At 51.5% G+C, this 17,960-nt stretch overlaps 1 protein-coding gene across 4 annotated transcripts in view; it reads right to left on the bottom strand.

Moving 5' to 3' along the window:
- Slc6a6 (solute carrier family 6 member 6) overlaps positions 1-17,960 on the bottom strand; it is a 74,459-nt gene that overhangs the window by 8,330 nt on the left and 48,169 nt on the right. For 3 of the 4 annotated variants that reach the window (XM_052174334.1, XM_052174335.1, XM_052174337.1), the window contains 8 exons: positions 15,698-15,830; positions 10,933-11,067; positions 9,925-10,028; positions 9,674-9,798; positions 6,062-6,174; positions 2,233-2,370; positions 892-994; positions 350-450 (listed from right to left, as the gene is read on the bottom strand). In XM_052174334.1, the coding sequence (XP_052030294.1) occupies positions 350-450; positions 892-994; positions 2,233-2,370; positions 6,062-6,174; positions 9,674-9,798; positions 9,925-10,028; positions 10,933-11,067; positions 15,698-15,830 (952 nt within the window). Of the gene's footprint in view, positions 1-349; positions 451-891; positions 995-2,232; positions 2,371-6,061; positions 6,175-9,673; positions 9,799-9,924; positions 10,029-10,932; positions 11,068-15,697; positions 15,831-17,960 lie in introns of those variants that run through there. The other variant, XM_052174338.1, reaches the window with a different exon arrangement.

The raw sequence follows: 17,960 nt of genomic DNA, 5'->3' as shown, positions 1-17,960 counted from the left end.
GGTGGAACTCCCGCACAGGAAGATCCCTAGGGCATTGGCCAGGATCTGCTGTGACAGTTCAGTGGTACTCCCAAGCAGTCTGTCGGAGAAGGTACCCATGCGGACACCAAGGACAGCTTCAAGGTGGTGGGCAGAGGACAGCAGCTTGGCTGAGCGTCCCTGACTCTGCCCTTCCTGCTTCCTCTTCTTCACAAACTCCTGTTGGTCCTACAAAACCCTACACAAACACCCAAGGCAACATAGAACAACCTGCCCTCACTGTCCCAGGTATAGCTGAAGCTGGCTTTATCAGAGCCCACAGAATGCAGGAGATCACAAGGTGAAAGTGTCAGGCTAGGGTGAGACTTACAACACAGAGAGCTGGAGTGATGACAGCCCAGCTGTACTTCATCCAGGGCCCAGGCCGATAGCCAATCATGTCCTCAATACCGTCATATAAGTTATCACCGCCTACAAGAGATAGCAGTGGGTCCCTGGTGACATGGCAGCCAAAGACAGAATAGCCCTGGGGAACAACGCAGCAGGGTCACCACCTCTAACCACCAGGCCTATATCTCCATAACAAGCAAGGCCATGTGACACTCAGTGCACCTAGGTACCTGCATTTTGTTGAAAGTCTTAGACAGAGCCTACATCTTAGCGTGTCCAATCTCAGCTCTCTAAGAGATAAAAATGGACCATTTCTGGGACAAAGAGTAGGTCACCCTAGGTTCTGAGGTGACAATGTTATATTTATAGCAACATGTTCACATCTTGTGCCTTCAGTGGGATCATCTGTGATATGCTCAAGGAGCATCCTGGAGTGGACATTCCAGACAAGGGAAGCTTTTCCATTATAATCTCTGCCCAAATGAATACCTTGAAAAAGGATGTGCAAACATGTATACTCACCATATATCCAGGCAATAACAAAACATTCAAAGAATGCAACCCACAAAAGGCATACACCACTAGCTGCATAGTAGTCAAAGAGTTGAAACACATACATGCCACCCTGTGAAGGAAAAAAAAAATCAAAGATAAAGTTGGTTTGTCATTGGCTTCCAATTTCCCATATATAAAGAACTATGGCAAATTAATACATTTTTTTAATTCCAAAGAAAAATTGGCAAAAGCTAGGATAATCAAATACAGATGCTTTTTAAAAGAGAGAGAAAGAAAAGAAAAAAAGGAAAGAAAGAAAGAAAGGAAAGAAGGAAGGAAAGGGAAAAGGAAAAGAAAGAAAAAAAGAAAGATGAAAAAATATTCAAGGCCAAATGTGGTGGCTCATAGATTTACAATAAATACTCTAGAAGTCTAGACAGACTTACTGTCAGTTCAAGGCCAGTTATAACAAATTCAACTTCATGTTTGACAAAACACATAGGGTTAGGGAGATTACAACATGTCTAAACAACACAAAGTGTCACAGAAGTCTACACACGGGATGTCTTAAAACCAAGTGTGGCCAAGTCACAGGAACCCGTGCTTGGTGAGTAGAGAGGCCATCTGACTTTTGAGGGATTTTCTTAATGCTTTATAACCTTTATTTTTATTTTATGTGACTAGATGGTCTGCTTACAGGTGTGTCTGTGGACGTGTATACGTCGGATCCCCTGGAGTTGAGTTACAGACAGTTGTGAGCTGCCATGTAGGTGCTGGGAATTGAACCTAGGTCCTCTGGAAGAACAACTAGTGCTCTTAACCCCTGAGACATCTTTACAGCCACAGAGGGAGTGTTCTCACAAGCACTTCCCTAAAAGTTTCTTTTTTGGTAAAGAAAAGGAAAGGCCTGAATAGGGTTTGGGTAGTGACTGACAACCTTCTCCTAGAGCCCTTAGGCATGTCAGTACTGGGGGACAGGAAAGCACGCGCTGGGGGTGCCGGGTTTGTACTCTCTTTATCTGCCCCCTTTCCAGCCACTGAAACCCCTAGGCTTCAACCTTTCTGTTCCCTTCTGCTCCTGGCTCCTTTTCCTCCTAAAGTATAGTCCCTGCCCTCTGGAAGGAGCACAGGCTCTCCTCAGAAGATACCCACAGAAATGGCAGAGCACTTGCCAAGTAAGTGCCACGATCTTGGTTTGACCACAACATCCCAAAAGGGGACACGGGGGAAGCTGTATGATCATTTGAGAGCAGGACAGAAGAGGGATGGAGAGCCAACCTAAAGGAGGTGTGGTAAGGGAGCCCCACCCTCTCAGGCCTCTCTCCCAGCAGCGGCCTCCTCACAGCACCCAGAGTGACAGTCACCTACCTCCGTCACCATCGTCAGCCCCAGCAGGTAGCTGATGCTACACAAGATGGCTATGAAGATTTCCCGACGATAACCCTTCCTTAGGAAGGACGGGTAAAGATCAACCAAGGATGTGATCTGTCCTTCGACTTCAACAAACTGAGGGCAAGAGGGAGAGAGAGAGAGAAAGGGGTAAGGGAGCTCATCGCAGGCCTGGAGCTCAGAAGGAAGGCGGGCTATATCTCATGAGACCCACCTGGAAATCCACGTAGCCAGACCCTGGGCTGTGCAGGCCGCCACTATGGTTTGTGATCCAAGCAACTTAGGAAGTATGGCTGTACTCGGGCCATCCCTACCCTTAGTGCTGGACACTTATGAGGGAGCAGTTGTTTCTCTGGGAAGCTGGGGCCAGCTCTCTGCCCAGACACACTTAGGGGGAGGGGTGTGGCCATGACAGCCTCTCTCCTTTGTCAAGACTGATGCTACACACATTAAAGCAATAAATGCCTAGCCCAGCCTTTCACAGGGGCTGCTCAGTCACAGCATGCTAAGGGCAACCTTTGCACTAATCAGTTGGGAGACTCTGGGCAAAGCCTGACCTCAATTTCCCCATCCAGAGCATTAAAGGTACTTCAGATCAGACTCACGTGGTAGCTTAACCCTACCAGTAATCCTGCGATCCAAGAATCCCTTGGTTCCAGACCAAGAAAATTCTGGAACATTTACACACACACACACACACACACACACACACACACACACGCACAAATCATGCTCTAGGATGATTATCAGTCTCTACATCTTTTCAATCTTGTACCTAATGATTTATCTTGGAAACTGTCCTATGTCCCTACACAAAGATCTATCTTGCCTTTTAACAGGAACATAAAACTGCACCCTCTGGACACATCACCTTTCACCTAACCAATGATACTGGCAACAGCATTCCTGGTTATCAGTCTTTAGGCACGAATACACAAGCCTGTAATGAGGTCTTGGCAGCATTTGGGGGTTTGAGGGCCACAGAACTACTTAAGTTAGAGGAGCCTCACCCAGACTGCTCTGAGTCACTAAAAAATTAAAATGCTAAAGGCTGGGTGTGTAAACACCCGGCAGGGCAGCGTGCTCGCCCAGCAGGCAGAGGCCTGGCCTTTTGTTCTGCAGCACTGCATAACCAGGCACAGTGGCACATACCCGTAATCCCAGCAATCAGGAGATAGAGTCGGAAGGCTAGGACATTTTCAGAGTCAGAACTGACTGAATTTGAGGCCAGTCTGGTCTACATGAAATGCCATCTTGAAATAAAAAGACAAAAAGGTTTGGGGACAGAAGTTTCCCTAGAATTCCGGCCAGAAAGATCCAACTATGGAGGTCTTTGGGAGATGTTGAGGGAGTATGTAAGACTGGATATAATCAGAGAGAAAATCCCTTTCGTGTGCCCAAAGGAATGGCGCTTGGAGGCCAGAATTCAGGAACAAATGACCAAGAGGCTCTTAAGCAGAGCTCTGAGAGAGGGGTAGACCTCACGACCTCTGACTGATGTGCCCAAAGGGGATTTGAACCTGAAAAGCAACTGGGTGGTGGCTAATCGGCAGCCCCAGTGCCAAGCCACAAAATGAGTTAAGACGAAAGGCTATGAACCAGAGGCGAAATAGCTTCTCTGGCTGCAGAAAGGGTACCAGTGATCTCAAGGCAGGAGAACGGCAGGGGCAGGAGCTAATGTATAAACATCTGGATGCAGCGGGCTGGGGAAAAACATGTGTCTATCCTGGGCAAAGCCCTGGATCCCATGCCCAGCACTACAAAGAAGGAAAACTGCTGGGATGGGCCTTGGAGATAGATGCCAACTGAAATGTACATAGGAAAAAAAAATGGCCCCGCAGCACCAGACATATGGTGGCATCTCACACAGTGGGACTCTTTCTCTGCACCCCATTGTGGGGCTGGCTTCACCAAAGCTCTATTTCTCCAGGTTCTGAGAACCATGACTGGAGACAAAGTCGCCTCCTAGTTCCTCGTTCACTGGTACTTGAGTGATACCATCAGGCCAGTTAAATACCAATCCGTAAGAGCCCTAATGTATAAATCAGGGTAGAGAGGGACATCCCAAGCCAAGCTTTCACAGCCCCCCAAGATTCTCCACTCAGTCTACGGCTCAGCTGGGAGTCACAGATCCTGTCCTGAGCCCAGGTCCCCCCACTCCCAGCCTCTTGAGAGCCTGGAAGGCCTGTTGGGAGCCCTGGGGGATGTCACGATTAGCCACTTATTAACTTGTGTTTTTCTTTTCTTCTTCCCCTCTGAGCCTGGAAGATGTTCTAAAAGCCACTAAAAGGCACTGCATGGGGTCTGCTCCCAGGGCCAAGCAAGCTCTCAGAGCAAGAATCATTAACAGAACCTTGGTTGTTTACAACAGCGTCTGCCCATCGCCAACTCCACAAGGATCTGTTTTTCTGGTTTGGAGAAGTTTTCACTGTCTTCTCTGTTTATCTGAATCCCTTGGCTGCCAAGTCTAGCACTGTGCTCCTGACCTTGTAGCTGCCACCCCTCTCTGGACTTATTCACCTTCACTGGTTCTGAGTCCCCAGGGACCCATCCTGTCAGGGCTGTTGGAGGCCATGCCCTTGGGAGAGGCCAGACCTGGTCTCACAGCCTATTTCAATTTGATGAACTTTTTCTGAAGTAGCCGGCACCACACAGGAGTCTCTCCTGCCTTTCCCCAGCTGGCCTGAGCCTTTGACCACCTGCCTCGCACGCACCACCACAGTCTCCCTCCTGGAGATTCAAAAATACCCCACAAAAAAACACCCACCTCAGGGAAAGGGACACCCACGCCAGTTAGTATTCTGTCTAAGCTCTACCCCACACTTACCTGGCAACAGCCAGGTATGCCCCGCCCCATAGACCTGGCCCACTATAAAAGGGGCTGCTTGCCCCCCCCCCCACATCGCTTTCTCTCATTGCTCTTGCCTCTTGGCTCTCACCTCTCTGCCCCTCTTGGGCTGTCCTCCCCTCCCCCTCTCTCCACGTGGTCATGGCTGGCCTCCACTTCTCTCTTCTCTCTCTCTCTCTCTCTCTCTCTCTCTCTCTCTCTCTCTCTCTCTCTTTATGCCCTCTTCAACACCCCCATGAATCTCACAGGCACATTAATTCTGTCTGCCTGGCACTGAGCCTCATGCTTCACACACTGTACCCATTAGCCAAGATGAGGAAACCGAGGCTCAGAGTAAAGAGAGATGGATGTGACCAGTGTCACACAAAATGATGGTACCTCTCCTGAGCTAGAAGCAGGCTGGCTGTCACCAACACTCCCTGGTAGTGAACTGCCTCTTACGGAACCCTAGCAGGGGGCTGGGCACGGCTCAGGGTAGGGTGCATGCTTGGTACACAAGAAGCCTTGGATTTCACCCAAGAAATAAAATGAAAGTACAGACTGAACAGACGGTATAGCTATCAGAGGAGGGGGCCATGCTGGCCTGAACCAAAAGCAGTCTGCCAAACGTGGTCCATCTTTTCTGGACATACGTGGGACTGTGGTGGGCCAGGCAATGATTGACACATTCTCTGACATCTGTACCTCTGGGTCCCAGCCTTCTATTTCTCATTTATAGTTTGACCTTAACCACAGCCCCAGTCACCCTCACACCTCCTTGCTCAGGGTAACAGTCTTGAGTGATAGGCCTCCCACTGCTGGGCTGAGGCTTTTTTAACCCAGGGCCCTGGAGGAACCCTGTTGGAGCCTCTGAGGTGGGAGCTTGAGGGGGAAGGGTCTGAACATGCCTCAGCTCTTGATAAGGATGGCTTCTCACAGTGAGGCTGCCCACAAGAGCACCACAGGCCCACGCACACGTACCTGGCTGTCCAGTCCAAGCAAGAGGAGCATAATAAAAAACAGAATGGACCAAAAGGTGGGCAGTGGCATCATGGTCACAGCTTTTGGGTAGGCAATGAAGGCCAAGCCAGGACCTAAGGGAGAGAAATGGGGAGGGGACACAGGAGAACACACATCAGCACCACGAGACTCGAAGCCCTGGGCCTCACAGAACGCTCACATCTGAGTAGGGAGGGGGGGGGTCGCCTAAGCCCAAAATGCAGGAGGAGCCAGAGAAAGAGACCAGTGGGGCTCGGGAGGGGCCCCATGGAAGCGTCTGTCTCCTACCCAGCACCTGGCCTCCTCTCCTTTAGTGAATCTAAACCCGTATGGATACGGGATCCTAGGGGGCAGGGAGAGGGGCTGAATCTAGGCTTGGGCAGCCAGAGATTTGGGAGAAGTAGGACCCTCCCCTCACACACCAAAGCGGCACATTGGCTGGAAGGAAAGTGGTGGTTATCCGATTCATAAAACCCTCCTTTGTAAAGAACCATTTCTGTTTTAATTAATGGCTAAAACACAGTTTGAATGGAAAGAAAAAAGAATTTAGATGCCCAGCAGGGCAAAGGGCTCTTCAAGGACATGCCTATGGGGCCTCTGTCCCCTACAGATGCCCAAGTGCACACAAGGCAAGTAAGTAGAACCAGCCAGGCCTGGCCCAGGAGACCAGCCACACCTCAGTCCTCATCCACCACTTCCTCTAAATGTTTTGTGGGGCATCAGTTTCCCAGAACTGAAATATGAGGGTCAGGTAGCCCCAGGATCCTGTTCAGATTCTCGGAAGTGGATACCACTCCCCAGGAAAGGGCTCTGGCCAGACTCAGAGGCAGAGCGGGCAAGAGCTCTGCCCACTCTGAGAGCCTCTCACAGGGTCATTTGAACACAAACATCTGCTGCTGGTGAATACCCCCTAGAAACAGACTCCTGGGGGGATTAGCTAGCTGGTCCTAGCCCACTTGAGGGCTGACAAACTAAAGTAAAATCAACTACTAGAAACAAAACAAACCAATCAAGAAGAAATCCCTGCCAGACTTCTGGAGATGTTTTAGACTTTAAAGCCAACATTAAACAATCATCAAAACTGAATGAATGGCTTAAGAAGAGGGGGAAAAAGAATCCACAAAAACAAACCAATTTTGAAAAAAAAAAATCGCTCAGTAAAGCATCAACAGCCCCAACTGTGGCAGGGAAGGGCAAGTCTTACAGTGCCATCTGCTCAGCCTGAGAAATGAGAAGCCCTACTGAAACAATGACCTGGGGCAGCCACTCAGTGGTTGCCAGAAGGTGATACTAGAAGATTCTGTGAGAGGAAGGCTGCTTACCAAGCTGGGGGCTGCTTGGGTGAGCAAGATTGGGAGGCGGGGGCTCAGAACACACACCTCCCACCTGGGACATCATGAAACGCACTTGGACTCGAGTTAGGACCCAAGGCATTCGGCTCCTCCTAAAGCTCAAAGCTCTAGACCTGCCTTGTCCACGCCAAGAAGGAGCCATCAGGACTAGCCAACTACAAGACAGATGTAAAATGTAGGGTACCCCCAAACCTCCGCACCAGGCACTGTGAACAGAATCAATTCACTTCTTTCTGCTTTCACTTCAGATTTTCTCAAGCCAGCCTCAGGAGAGGGGCCAAGCACACAGTGAACTCGGGAGGATAGAGGCCAAGGATACTTAGGCCGCTGTGATGCCCCTCGGCACTGTACGCCATGTCTTGCCTGGGTTTTCCTTGGCTGTCTGTAACGCCCTTGTTCAAATGAACTTTTCTTTATTATGGTGCTTGCCAAAAAAAAAAAAAAAAATCTTAGAGTCACTGTCCTTCTTGCTGTGCTGGCTGCTCCCACTGTGGGGAAGGAGCGTGGATGAGGTCTTTGAAGTAGACGGAAGAAGAAAAAAAACCACTCCAGCTGACGACATGCATGTCGTGAAAAACCCCTTGTGCACAGAGATCTCTTTAGTGGACCCCATCTTTCTCCCATAACAAGTTTCCTCCGTGTTTTTGGTGAAACCTGGTTACAGGTTTGTAATCACTTTGCGAGTGTTAACCGGGTCAGCTTTGTTTGCAGCAGGGCTGGAAGAGGTGCTGGGCCCCTCGCTAAACGATTTCTAGCATGAGGCTGTGATTGAAGTCCTGTGCTCTCCCTCGGGCCCTTTCCTGCCCTTGGAGCCTCTGAGGATGGCAAATAGTTCTTCTGAGCACCCAACTGGGACAGAGCGAAATAGACGTATGGGGTTCATACTGGAGGAAGGTCTGTGTTATGGCCAGCAGCAGACAAAGGATGAACAGTCCCTGAGGTCAGAGGGTCCAGTGAGATGGCCACATTGGATGGCTCTCCAGACACGTAGTGTGTGGGGACTCAGCATCCAGATACACTGCCTATGAGAGCCTAGCCTGCCCCAAGCCACAGCAACCGGCTCTTGATCTCAGCTGAGACGTGAATATCTAGACAATCTAGACACACAGTGTCAAGGGACCCTCTGACCTTCCAATACCAAAGCTCCGTTCCAGAGAACTTGGACATGACCTTAAATTTCAAATAAAGGAGATCAAGGGAAAAGAATGGCAGGGACTTAGGGTACCTGCCCTGGTCTGCAAAAAAAAAACGCCTAGAATAATGAAGGGCAGTCAGCCCCATCTCACCTCATCCCTGTGGCCTGAAGGAAGACCCAGCCCAGGGCCCTTGGCAGCCTCTAGAAGCCCAAGAGGGGCTGTGATTAATTAGGTTAGATAACACCTGACCACCCTCCAAGAGAATGGGGGTACAGAGGTGGCCCCTGGGGATATCCACCCAGAACCTCATTCACTACAGGGCTACTCAAACCCAGACCCCTAAAATACTATGATGAGGTAGTAGGAGTCAAGTCCATGTTCTAGAACCATCTTTGATGGGGTTCTGGATCCCCTTCCTGTTAAGGAAGAACTCCACTCTGTGCAGAGCCCATGACCCTAAGATTGGCCACCCATTCTGTGAATGTTGGCATCTTGAGTAGCAACATGGGACCAACAGGCCCCCAACTCCCCAAAGGCAACAATCCTCATATCCTACCCCCCCAAATCAGCTCTGTCATGGCCTCTGAGTGGTGTTTCTCCCCTGCCCTCTCGCTCCTGGTGACTGTGGTGGAGGCTGGGAGGGGTGAAGTTTGGTAAACATGTATAGGAAGGACTAAAGAGTGGATTGGCTTGGCATTGGCGCCAAATGCAAACCACAGAAACCAAGGCTGAGATGTCAGTGGCGCTGGTGATGGTGTGCTAGCTGTGGCTGACCTGGGCCTTAATTAGAAAAGCAACGTCTATGGCTAAAGCCAGCGGTCGCTGGGCACGTGTTGGGGACTGGAAGACCACAACTAAAACAGCCACCAAGTCCCATCTCAACCGCCCTTGCTCCTCCCACCTTCAGTGGGCCAGAGTGCACTGAGGACCTTTAATGTAGCCTTTGTACTCAGGTATGGGAGCACATCTTGGGGGAGGGGGAGAGGGGATGTCTATGTAAAAGCCAGGCTCCCTCCATCCCCCTGGGGTCTGGCTCCATGCCTGCAGTACTCATCTTACACACTAGGTGGCAGTGCCCACCACCACTGCCACCGACACCACCGTACCTGACTCAGCCACATCAGCAATGTCCACCCCTTGCTCTTGTGCCATGAAGCCCAGGATGGAAAAAATTGCGAAGCCAGACACAAAACTGGTACCACTGTTCAGGCATCCCAGCAGCATACAGTCCCTAAGTTACACACACGTCAGGGGGTAAGTTAATCACAACACAAGGAAGCCACGCTCCCTACTTCTCTTTTTTTTTTCTTTAATCATCATTTCTAACGTCCACCGGGCCCGCCAGCGCGACACTTGCCTGTACGAGTTATACTTGTACTTGTTATAGCTTCCGAGTGAGGTCATGGCCCCCAGGCAGATAGCATAGGAAAAGAAGATCTGCGTTCCAGCGTCGATCCACACCTGAAGAGGGGAGGAGCATTAGGGCGGTTGCCGGGGGTGAGAAGAGAGGACTTTTGACCAACCATGGTAATGTCTGCACGGATCCATTGCTGATGAACGCCAGAGGGCAGATCTAGAACCCCAGAGGAAGACCCTCATCTTACTACATCCGTTAAGGCCTCTAACACTGGAGTGACGGGTACCACTCCTGAAACCTTGCTTATCTTATCTACAGAACGGGCCCCCTAGCCTACCCTGCCCCTCTGAACAACTTTCCACACTCAGTAAAGAACGGTCTTTTCTCTGAGTCTATTCCTATGTCACTGTAGTCGACATCAGGCACATCCAGGCTGCTTTGACGACTGTGATGGCTTTAGTCTGGGACCTAAGTTAGAATACGGGCATTCTTTATTTCTCTGGGCGCTACAGCTTGAAGCTCCGACAGGTGGCAAGCCCACGTCCCAGCTCACACCTCAGGCTGGCCACCAACCCTGCTCTGCTCCAATTTCCAATTGCTTCCCCAGGGCTTGGGAGCCTGGGACAAAGGTCTCAAGGGCACACAAAAAGCCTCCAGGGAGTTCACCAACTCTGACACAGCTATGTGCTGAGACAGGGGGGCTTACAATATGACCCCCTTAATCTTCAGAGCACCATTGATCCTATCTGAGGATGGCATCCTGAACACTGAGTCTCTGGTCCTGATGTGGCTGGAACAGGAACCCTTGCCTTAGCAAGGAGTGCTTGCCTGAGACAGACTCTGCAGCTTGGAAGGACTGCGGACACTACTGGCCCAGTAGAGAAGTACCAGGCAGGGATGTTTGGCTACACACAGGCATCGAAGAGCCAGAGGAAACACTGCTACCTGCACCCTGCACATCACTGGTTTATACAGGGCCTTGGGATCAGGTACCCCACCCTGCTGTACCTGTGGGTCCTCAAGGCGGCTGATGTCAGGGTACAGGTAGAATTTGATGCCTTCACCAGCACCTGGCAGGGTCAGTCCACGGACCAGCAGCACCAGAAGCATGGCAAACGGGAAAGTAGCAGTGAAGTAGACAACCTGTTGGGCAAGGAGTGGGGTGGACTGGTGAGTATCCTCTCTCAGAGGCAGGAGGTTGCCCTGGATGCAGCAAGGACCCTAGAGACACACTGGTACAATTTTCTGTGTGCTGCTCGACCCCTGAGCCTCTGCCACCTTACCTAAATGTGACATAAGAGTATATCTTATAGATTAAAAAAAATTCCTATGGATAATTTATACAGCTCATTCAGGCTCAGAATTTTAAAAAGCAGGCAAGAACGGAAAGCGAATCCACCGTTTGAAGAGATGATGCACTCATCATCTCTTACAGACAACCATCATCTCATACAGACAACATACAAACTGAAGCAGCCATCAGGGTGGAGGTAACAGCTCAGTCCACAGTCACCTGGGCTGTCACATGGCACTCAGCACATACCGGCTGGCATGACAACTGTCAGTACAGCACGGGGGTAAAGAAAGGGCTGGAGAGATGACACAGTGGCTAAGACAACTAGCTGCTTCTGCAAAGGACCCACGATAGCATCCACACAGCAGCTCAGAACAATCTGAAATTTCAGTTACAAAGGACCTGACACCCTCTTCTGGTCACCTCCGCTACCAAGAACACACATATATTTAGGCAAAATATCCACACATTAAAAAAAAAAAAACCAAAAAAACAGACAGAAGCAAGTGTGGGTGCACATCTGTAATCCCAGCACCCAGGAGGCTGAGGCAGATGTGTTCAAGGCCTGCCTGGGGCACATAGTGAGACAAGGGGCCAGCTCCAACTCTGGGTGTTCTCTTGCTGAGAGACACAGGCCATGTTGGCCACTCTCTCTGGGTTTCCTCTCTTATGAAATGAGGACAAGTGTCACAGCGGTCCTTATCATGGGACGGGAGAGGATTTGCATAGTCAGACAATAGCAAATGATTGTCAAGACACGCAGCCTGTTGATAGTGACATGAGAAAGGTGGACAAGAACTTCCCTAAGGTCATGCCCAGAATGGGAAGTTACAGGAGACCCACGGGGTCACACGGTGTGTCCCAGCAGGCCAGGGTTGGGATGAGGAAGAGATGGGTAATAATGCCCTCCGCCTGGTCCTGTGAGCTATTTGGCCACACCACTGCAGGGAAGTTGGCCTTTAGGATGGGTAGAAGGCCTGAGGGAGGCCATACTTTCTAGGAGGTCAAGCCCCTTGGGGAGGAACTCAAGCAGAGCACCTAGCAGCTAGAACCACCGCCCTTCTTTCTGTAGACTAGGTGTCCACTTTTAGGGAAGAGACGTGGACTGGACAGGCACAGGTTCCCAGCTCTGAGGCTAAGATAAGGAGATGGATTGGCCCAGAAGGTCAGCTGGAGTTCAGTGCTCATCTGTCCTGCCTCCCGGATGACAACTGTGGCCGCTTCGAGGGGGACTCTGACCTCACCCTCTACCAAGGTCTTCAGGGAGTATTTGGAAACACTTAACAGCCCCAACGGTGGTGGCAAGTCTAAAGGAGGGCCCTCTCCCACCTGCCACCCCTCCCCTGGATGCCTTCTGTCCTCTAGGCCTCCGTGTCTCCGGACACCCTCCCTTCTTTTCCCATGATGGACGGACAGACACCCGGGACAAAGGCCAATCAGGAAGCACTAAAAGTATAAAAGAAAGAAAATCCTCCTGTCCCCTCCCTTCCTGTGGCTAGGCAGGCATCCCTGGTCAGGTCCCCTCTCTGAGGCCCTGCAAAGCCACACCCAAGCTGGTAAACAATGGCCACAGACAGGAGCGCCACAGGGTTCCCCAGAGGACTACAAACACTTCAAAGTAAGTGGATTATGGCCAGAAGCACTGGTGGGCTCATTGGGGTGGGGAGGGCTCCCTGGCTTGCCTCTTTAATAAGCCTACTGTGTGATTGCTTGCACGGCATGGAGCCGTGAACTTACTTAATACTCACCTTACCCGTATGAGCTTTTACAACGTGTCCCTTCCCTTGTGAGCAAACAGGCCATACCAGCCATGTCACCGGCCTGGAGTCCCCAGTTAGAAGGAGGTGTCAGAGGTGGGATTTGATCTAGGCCAAGTACTTTGAGGGCTCCCCTATCTTTGGGAGTGTGACTGTTGCTGCCACCCCCTATCACGCTGCCCCAGCCCTCTCGCTAAAAAAAGCTAGCCTTGTTTTGTAGCCTTTGCTACTCCTTGGATGAGCCTGAGAGCCGTTCTCTCAACTTTTCCGTGACTGTCCCTCGGGATCCTCTAGGGAGAGGCTGGTGCCAGGCGCCACCTTGGGCCCCTGACAGTGGCCCAGTAGGCCTTGCTGTGGGACGTGGTATTTTTCCACTCCTGGTGCTGATCCTTCATAACAGGGCCAGAAGCCTTGTGGAAAATGGAGGCTTAGGGGGCACCTCATCCCCGGTCCTCTGGAGGTTGGTGGGTTGCAAGAGGGAGCTAGAACTCAGTTTTCCTTGGGAGCAGATGGCCTGGCCAGCAAGTTCATTCGATCACTTACCAATGTAAGTGTACCAGGGGAAACTGAGGCTGAGCAGGTTAGAGGGATTTGTAAAGTTATTCCATTTATAATGGGCAGAGCTGAGTCCAAACCCAGAACTAGCCCTGTCTGCCCCATTCTGCCTGTTCCTGGAGTGTGACCACAGACCCAGCCACACACATGTCCTGGCCCTTCCAGGGTGAGTGCTGGCCGTCTGTCTCCTTGTGAGCGTGAGCAGGGACATGACAGGCTTCTGCCTCCCTGCACCTGCCTGCCAGCACAAGGATAAGACCGAGAGGCAGGAGAAGGGGATTGCCTGAGTTTGAAAACCAGTTTGGCCACCGACAAGCTGTGTGGCATTGGGAAAGTTAATTAAGCTCTCTGAACCACAGTTTCAATTGTACAGGCTCAGAGAACTTCGGGAGGATTAAATGAGCTGCCACCAGCATGGAGGTGCCACTCGAAGATTCTTGGCTTGTCGAATAAGTGAAAATGACATTCATTCTGGGGCCTGTTTCAGACCCTTGCAAAGTTGGAAGGGCCAGGAAAGAAAAGCCAAGCACCTGAACTTGGTTCGTCCATCCACCACCCTCCCGTCTCCTCGACTAAGGTAGCCACGGAAACAAACTTGGCCAGGATGAAGGCTCAGCCCCCAGGGCTGGGAGTCTGGTGTGCGGCCAGGGCTGGGAGCTGAAGTCAGCCAGTGTGGGTGGGCCTCTGGATGGGGTAGGCGGGCAGGCGCACGGCCTCTGGAGGCCTCTCAGCACTGAGCTGGAGGAAGTCCACAGAGCTGTTTGTCTTGGCTTCTCTGACCCATCAGGGCCGCTATTGTTCTAGGAACCACACGTGCCCAGCAAGCACGGTGTAGCTCAGGGTAGGTGGGGGTGTCATGTTTTCATGGTAGCCACAGCTACACCCTGGCACCCCCTGTTTGGCCTTGGCTCTGTCCCCTTTGTAGTGTGCTGTGTCTCAACCATTGCTGACTGTGCCTTGTGGATATCAGCTTACTCCATAAGACTGAAGGGCTCCCTACATCCTGGCCAGTCCGTGCCTCTGCCTGCAACTGCCTTCCGATACTCAGCTCTCTACCCCCTACCCCTATTGGCTCAGTCACCACAGTCACTTTTGCCCAGCCACCCTATAAATGGCACACCTGTCCTATGCTCCTCTTTCCGCAGCCTCGCTCTTCCCAGCCAGTCACACACGCTGACCACTGTGGAAGCCTTGACTCTGTTTCTACAACGGGACCTACACACGAGAAGCTCAAAGGACATCACAACTGAACAGGACCGACTCTCTCCAGCATGCGTAGCACCACTGTTCTCCAGACACTCCCGGGCAGACTAGCTTTTTGTGGGAAAATGAGGCAGAGGGCAGAAGGCAATTGCTGCTTCTTCTGGAGTGACGGGCAGGGCCGTTGGTCTGCAGACCTGAGTCTTGATAAGTCTCATCTCAACCCTCAAGTTCACTCTTCCACAGCCGAGGGGGCAGCTCAGGGGAGGGGCGGCTCTCAGACAAGCCGCCTGAGGTCTTACGAGCCTCGGCTTCCTCAGCGTTTACAGAAGAGTAGCATGCATACTCCCAGGACTGTGGGGCAGTAGGAAGCACAGTGGGCAGGGTCCCTAAGGGAATAGACAACATTACATTGCCTCTTTCTGTTTGTCCTATGGAGGATGTTAGCAGGGAGTGGTCCAGGTCTAGCTGGCTTCCCTGGGGTTCAGTATGGGGGTGGGGTCTGGGTCAGTGATACAGGGCAGCTGGGTGGTCCTGCTTCAGCATCTCTCCTAAACTCTGGGTGCTGTCAGATCACTTTGCAAAGTTAGGGTCCACCCCAGGCTGATCATCAAAGCCAGCAGTAGGGCTGCCGCTGGCCTCTGGCTCGGCTGGCCTAGCTCACCACACCAACAGTGTGCATCAGGAAAGAGGATGGTGACTGGTGACAGAAGCTCAGTGGGGACACCTGGCTGCCTGCCAGTGATGAGGTCACTAGGTCCTGACCAGTGGGTGGTGGACACCCAGGGTCCTTACCCAGTGAGAGACAACGCCACAGGGGGCCGTGAGGGGTTCTTGCCAGAGCACACCTGTGTCCTGACAAGGAGCCTCCTTCTAGGGCAGCACTCACTGAAAGGTACTTCAACGGTCAGGAGAAGGCTGGTCACAGTGGGGCTGTCCCCGAGGCAGGGCACGGGAGTCCACTCACCTTGCCTGTGGACCGAACACCCTTCCAGATGCAGAAAAAACAGACGAGCCAGACTAAGAGGAGGCAGAGCGCGAGGTCCCACTTCAGACTGCCTGGGTCGTCGATTCCGGAGGACAGGCTGAGCACATTGCGCCTTTAAGGGAAAGAGAACAAGAGGTCAGGGGTTGGGGTCCACTTGGCAGCTAAGCCAGCATGGGCAAAACCCTGGGTTCTGTTTCTGGCACCATGACCAAATGAAATGCACAATGCTCATTTTCATTCCAACACTGGGGAGGTTAAGGCAGGCAGGACTGCCTCGAATTTGAGGCACGCCTGGGCTACATAGTAAATTCCAGGCCAGCCTGGACTACAGAGTGTGACTTTGTCTCAAAAAATAAAAGAAAGATAAAAGAAAAAAAAAAGAAAGGCAGTATCCTTAATAGGTGATCTCAGGCTCAATCCGACCTGGCCATGAGCAAGTCAAGTCCCCAAGCCTCTGTTTCCTCATCTGTAAAATGGAGACTGATTTTAGTTGCTGCCAAGGCTGAGCTCTCTCTCTCTCTCTTTCTCTCTCTCTCTCACACACACACACACACACTTTTAAATGAGGACTGGTCATCTGCATGACCCACAGTTGCGACTATAACCTTCAATTTTTGACTGTTGGGCAAACGCTGGGTTCCAGTCTCAGCCCCTCTCCGACTGCCAACCTTGGGCAAGTGACCTAAGCAACCCAGGCCTCTCTCTGTATGTAAAGTGGGCGTGACCCCCTTCCCAGCACCCTCTGGGCTAGCTTCCTTGATATAACTATGATTGTTAGCAGGGGGGGGGGGGAATAGTGGTATGCACCATTCTCTCAAGCTGAGGCAGGAGGATCATAAGTTCCAGGTCACCCAGGGCTACATTGTCAGATCCCTTCTTAAAAGAACAAACCAAATCAACAACAACAACAAAAATATTCTGCATATAATCTAAAAATTTCCCAGAGTATAACCCTCAGAAAGGCAAAGTGGGCCCTGTATGGGCACAGGGTACCCAAGTACCCTCTTGCTGAAGTGACTTATGAGGAAAACACCAGAGCAAAAAGTCTGATACCGCACCAAGGTCTGGAGGCGGCTGGCCCCTGGCACACCTGATCACATGCTTCAGGATGTTAGTTTACACACAGAGAAGCAGATGCGTACACAAAACCCTGCTCCCAAGAAGGGGCAGGTCCATGGATTTTCATACAGTTCCCAGAAGAGGCCTCCAACCATGCTCAGGATCACACAGCGAGCTGGGGGCTGTGCAGTCAGAAACTGGACTTAGGTGCTGACCTCCGGCCATCTTTGCTAGTCTGCTGTTTACACACACACACCCGCCCCTGCTTCACTGGGCCTCCCTGTAGGGAAGGAGTCATAGGAAGCAGCATGGGGAACTTACAGCCAAAATGGCTATGAAACCTGCCGCCCAAGTACCCGGTGCTTTGCCGTGCCCCTGCTGAGCTTGAGGCCTCGTCCCTGGACACTGGTCTTCAAGTTACACACCACCCACGGCTGACAGGATACAGAGTCTCCACACTCCAGGAGTGCCAGACAAAGACTACTGCCTTCCAGCTCCGGGTCCCTGGCCGCCCTCCACAGGAGTAAAGACTGCAAGGCTGCCCTGAGCAAGGCAGCCTCCACATGGAATGGCGAATAAATCCAAGGCCCTCTCAAATGGGCCCTGTTTACAAAAAGCCCTTCCCATTTAACGTTCAGCACTTGGGTGCCAGCCACAAAAGCTCAAAGCATGAGGAGAAACAGCCCATGCTCCTGTGAATGGGCCACATCAGGGGAGAAAAATGTAACCCTACTCCACACCGTCACACACAGCCCTCTCAAAGGGCCTTCAAACAAACACGTGTGGCCTACAGTTGTTCTCGAGACCTAGGATGACACTTGGAACAGAGTGGGACTTGACAAACACCCACCACGCCTCACACTACTGGATGGATGCATGCTGTAGCCCCAAGCCGAAAGGAGAGGCAACTTTCCTCCATCTTTATCCTGCTCTTACGGTGACATCAGTGCCCCTCACTGTGTAGCTAGAATAGTGTGTGAGTCTCACACAAGAAACAGAAGCCTGCAGAGCCTGACTATGTGCCATTATCTCATTCATTCCAAGGGGCAGAGTTCACCAACCCCATTTCACAGATGGGAAAACCAAGGCTTGCCCACACTGCAAGGCCACCAAGACTCCAGGCCTGCCTGATTCCAAAGCCATAGCTCCCTCAACTGGGTTGGCAACAGGGTTTGATTTTAAA

The sequence above is a fragment of the Apodemus sylvaticus genome, chromosome 2 (assembly GCF_947179515.1).
Source record: "Apodemus sylvaticus chromosome 2, mApoSyl1.1, whole genome shotgun sequence".
NCBI lineage: Eukaryota > Metazoa > Chordata > Mammalia > Rodentia > Muridae > Apodemus > Apodemus sylvaticus.
The sequence above is the reverse complement of the archived record's forward strand: the minus strand, read 5'-3'. Positions and strand labels throughout refer to the sequence as shown.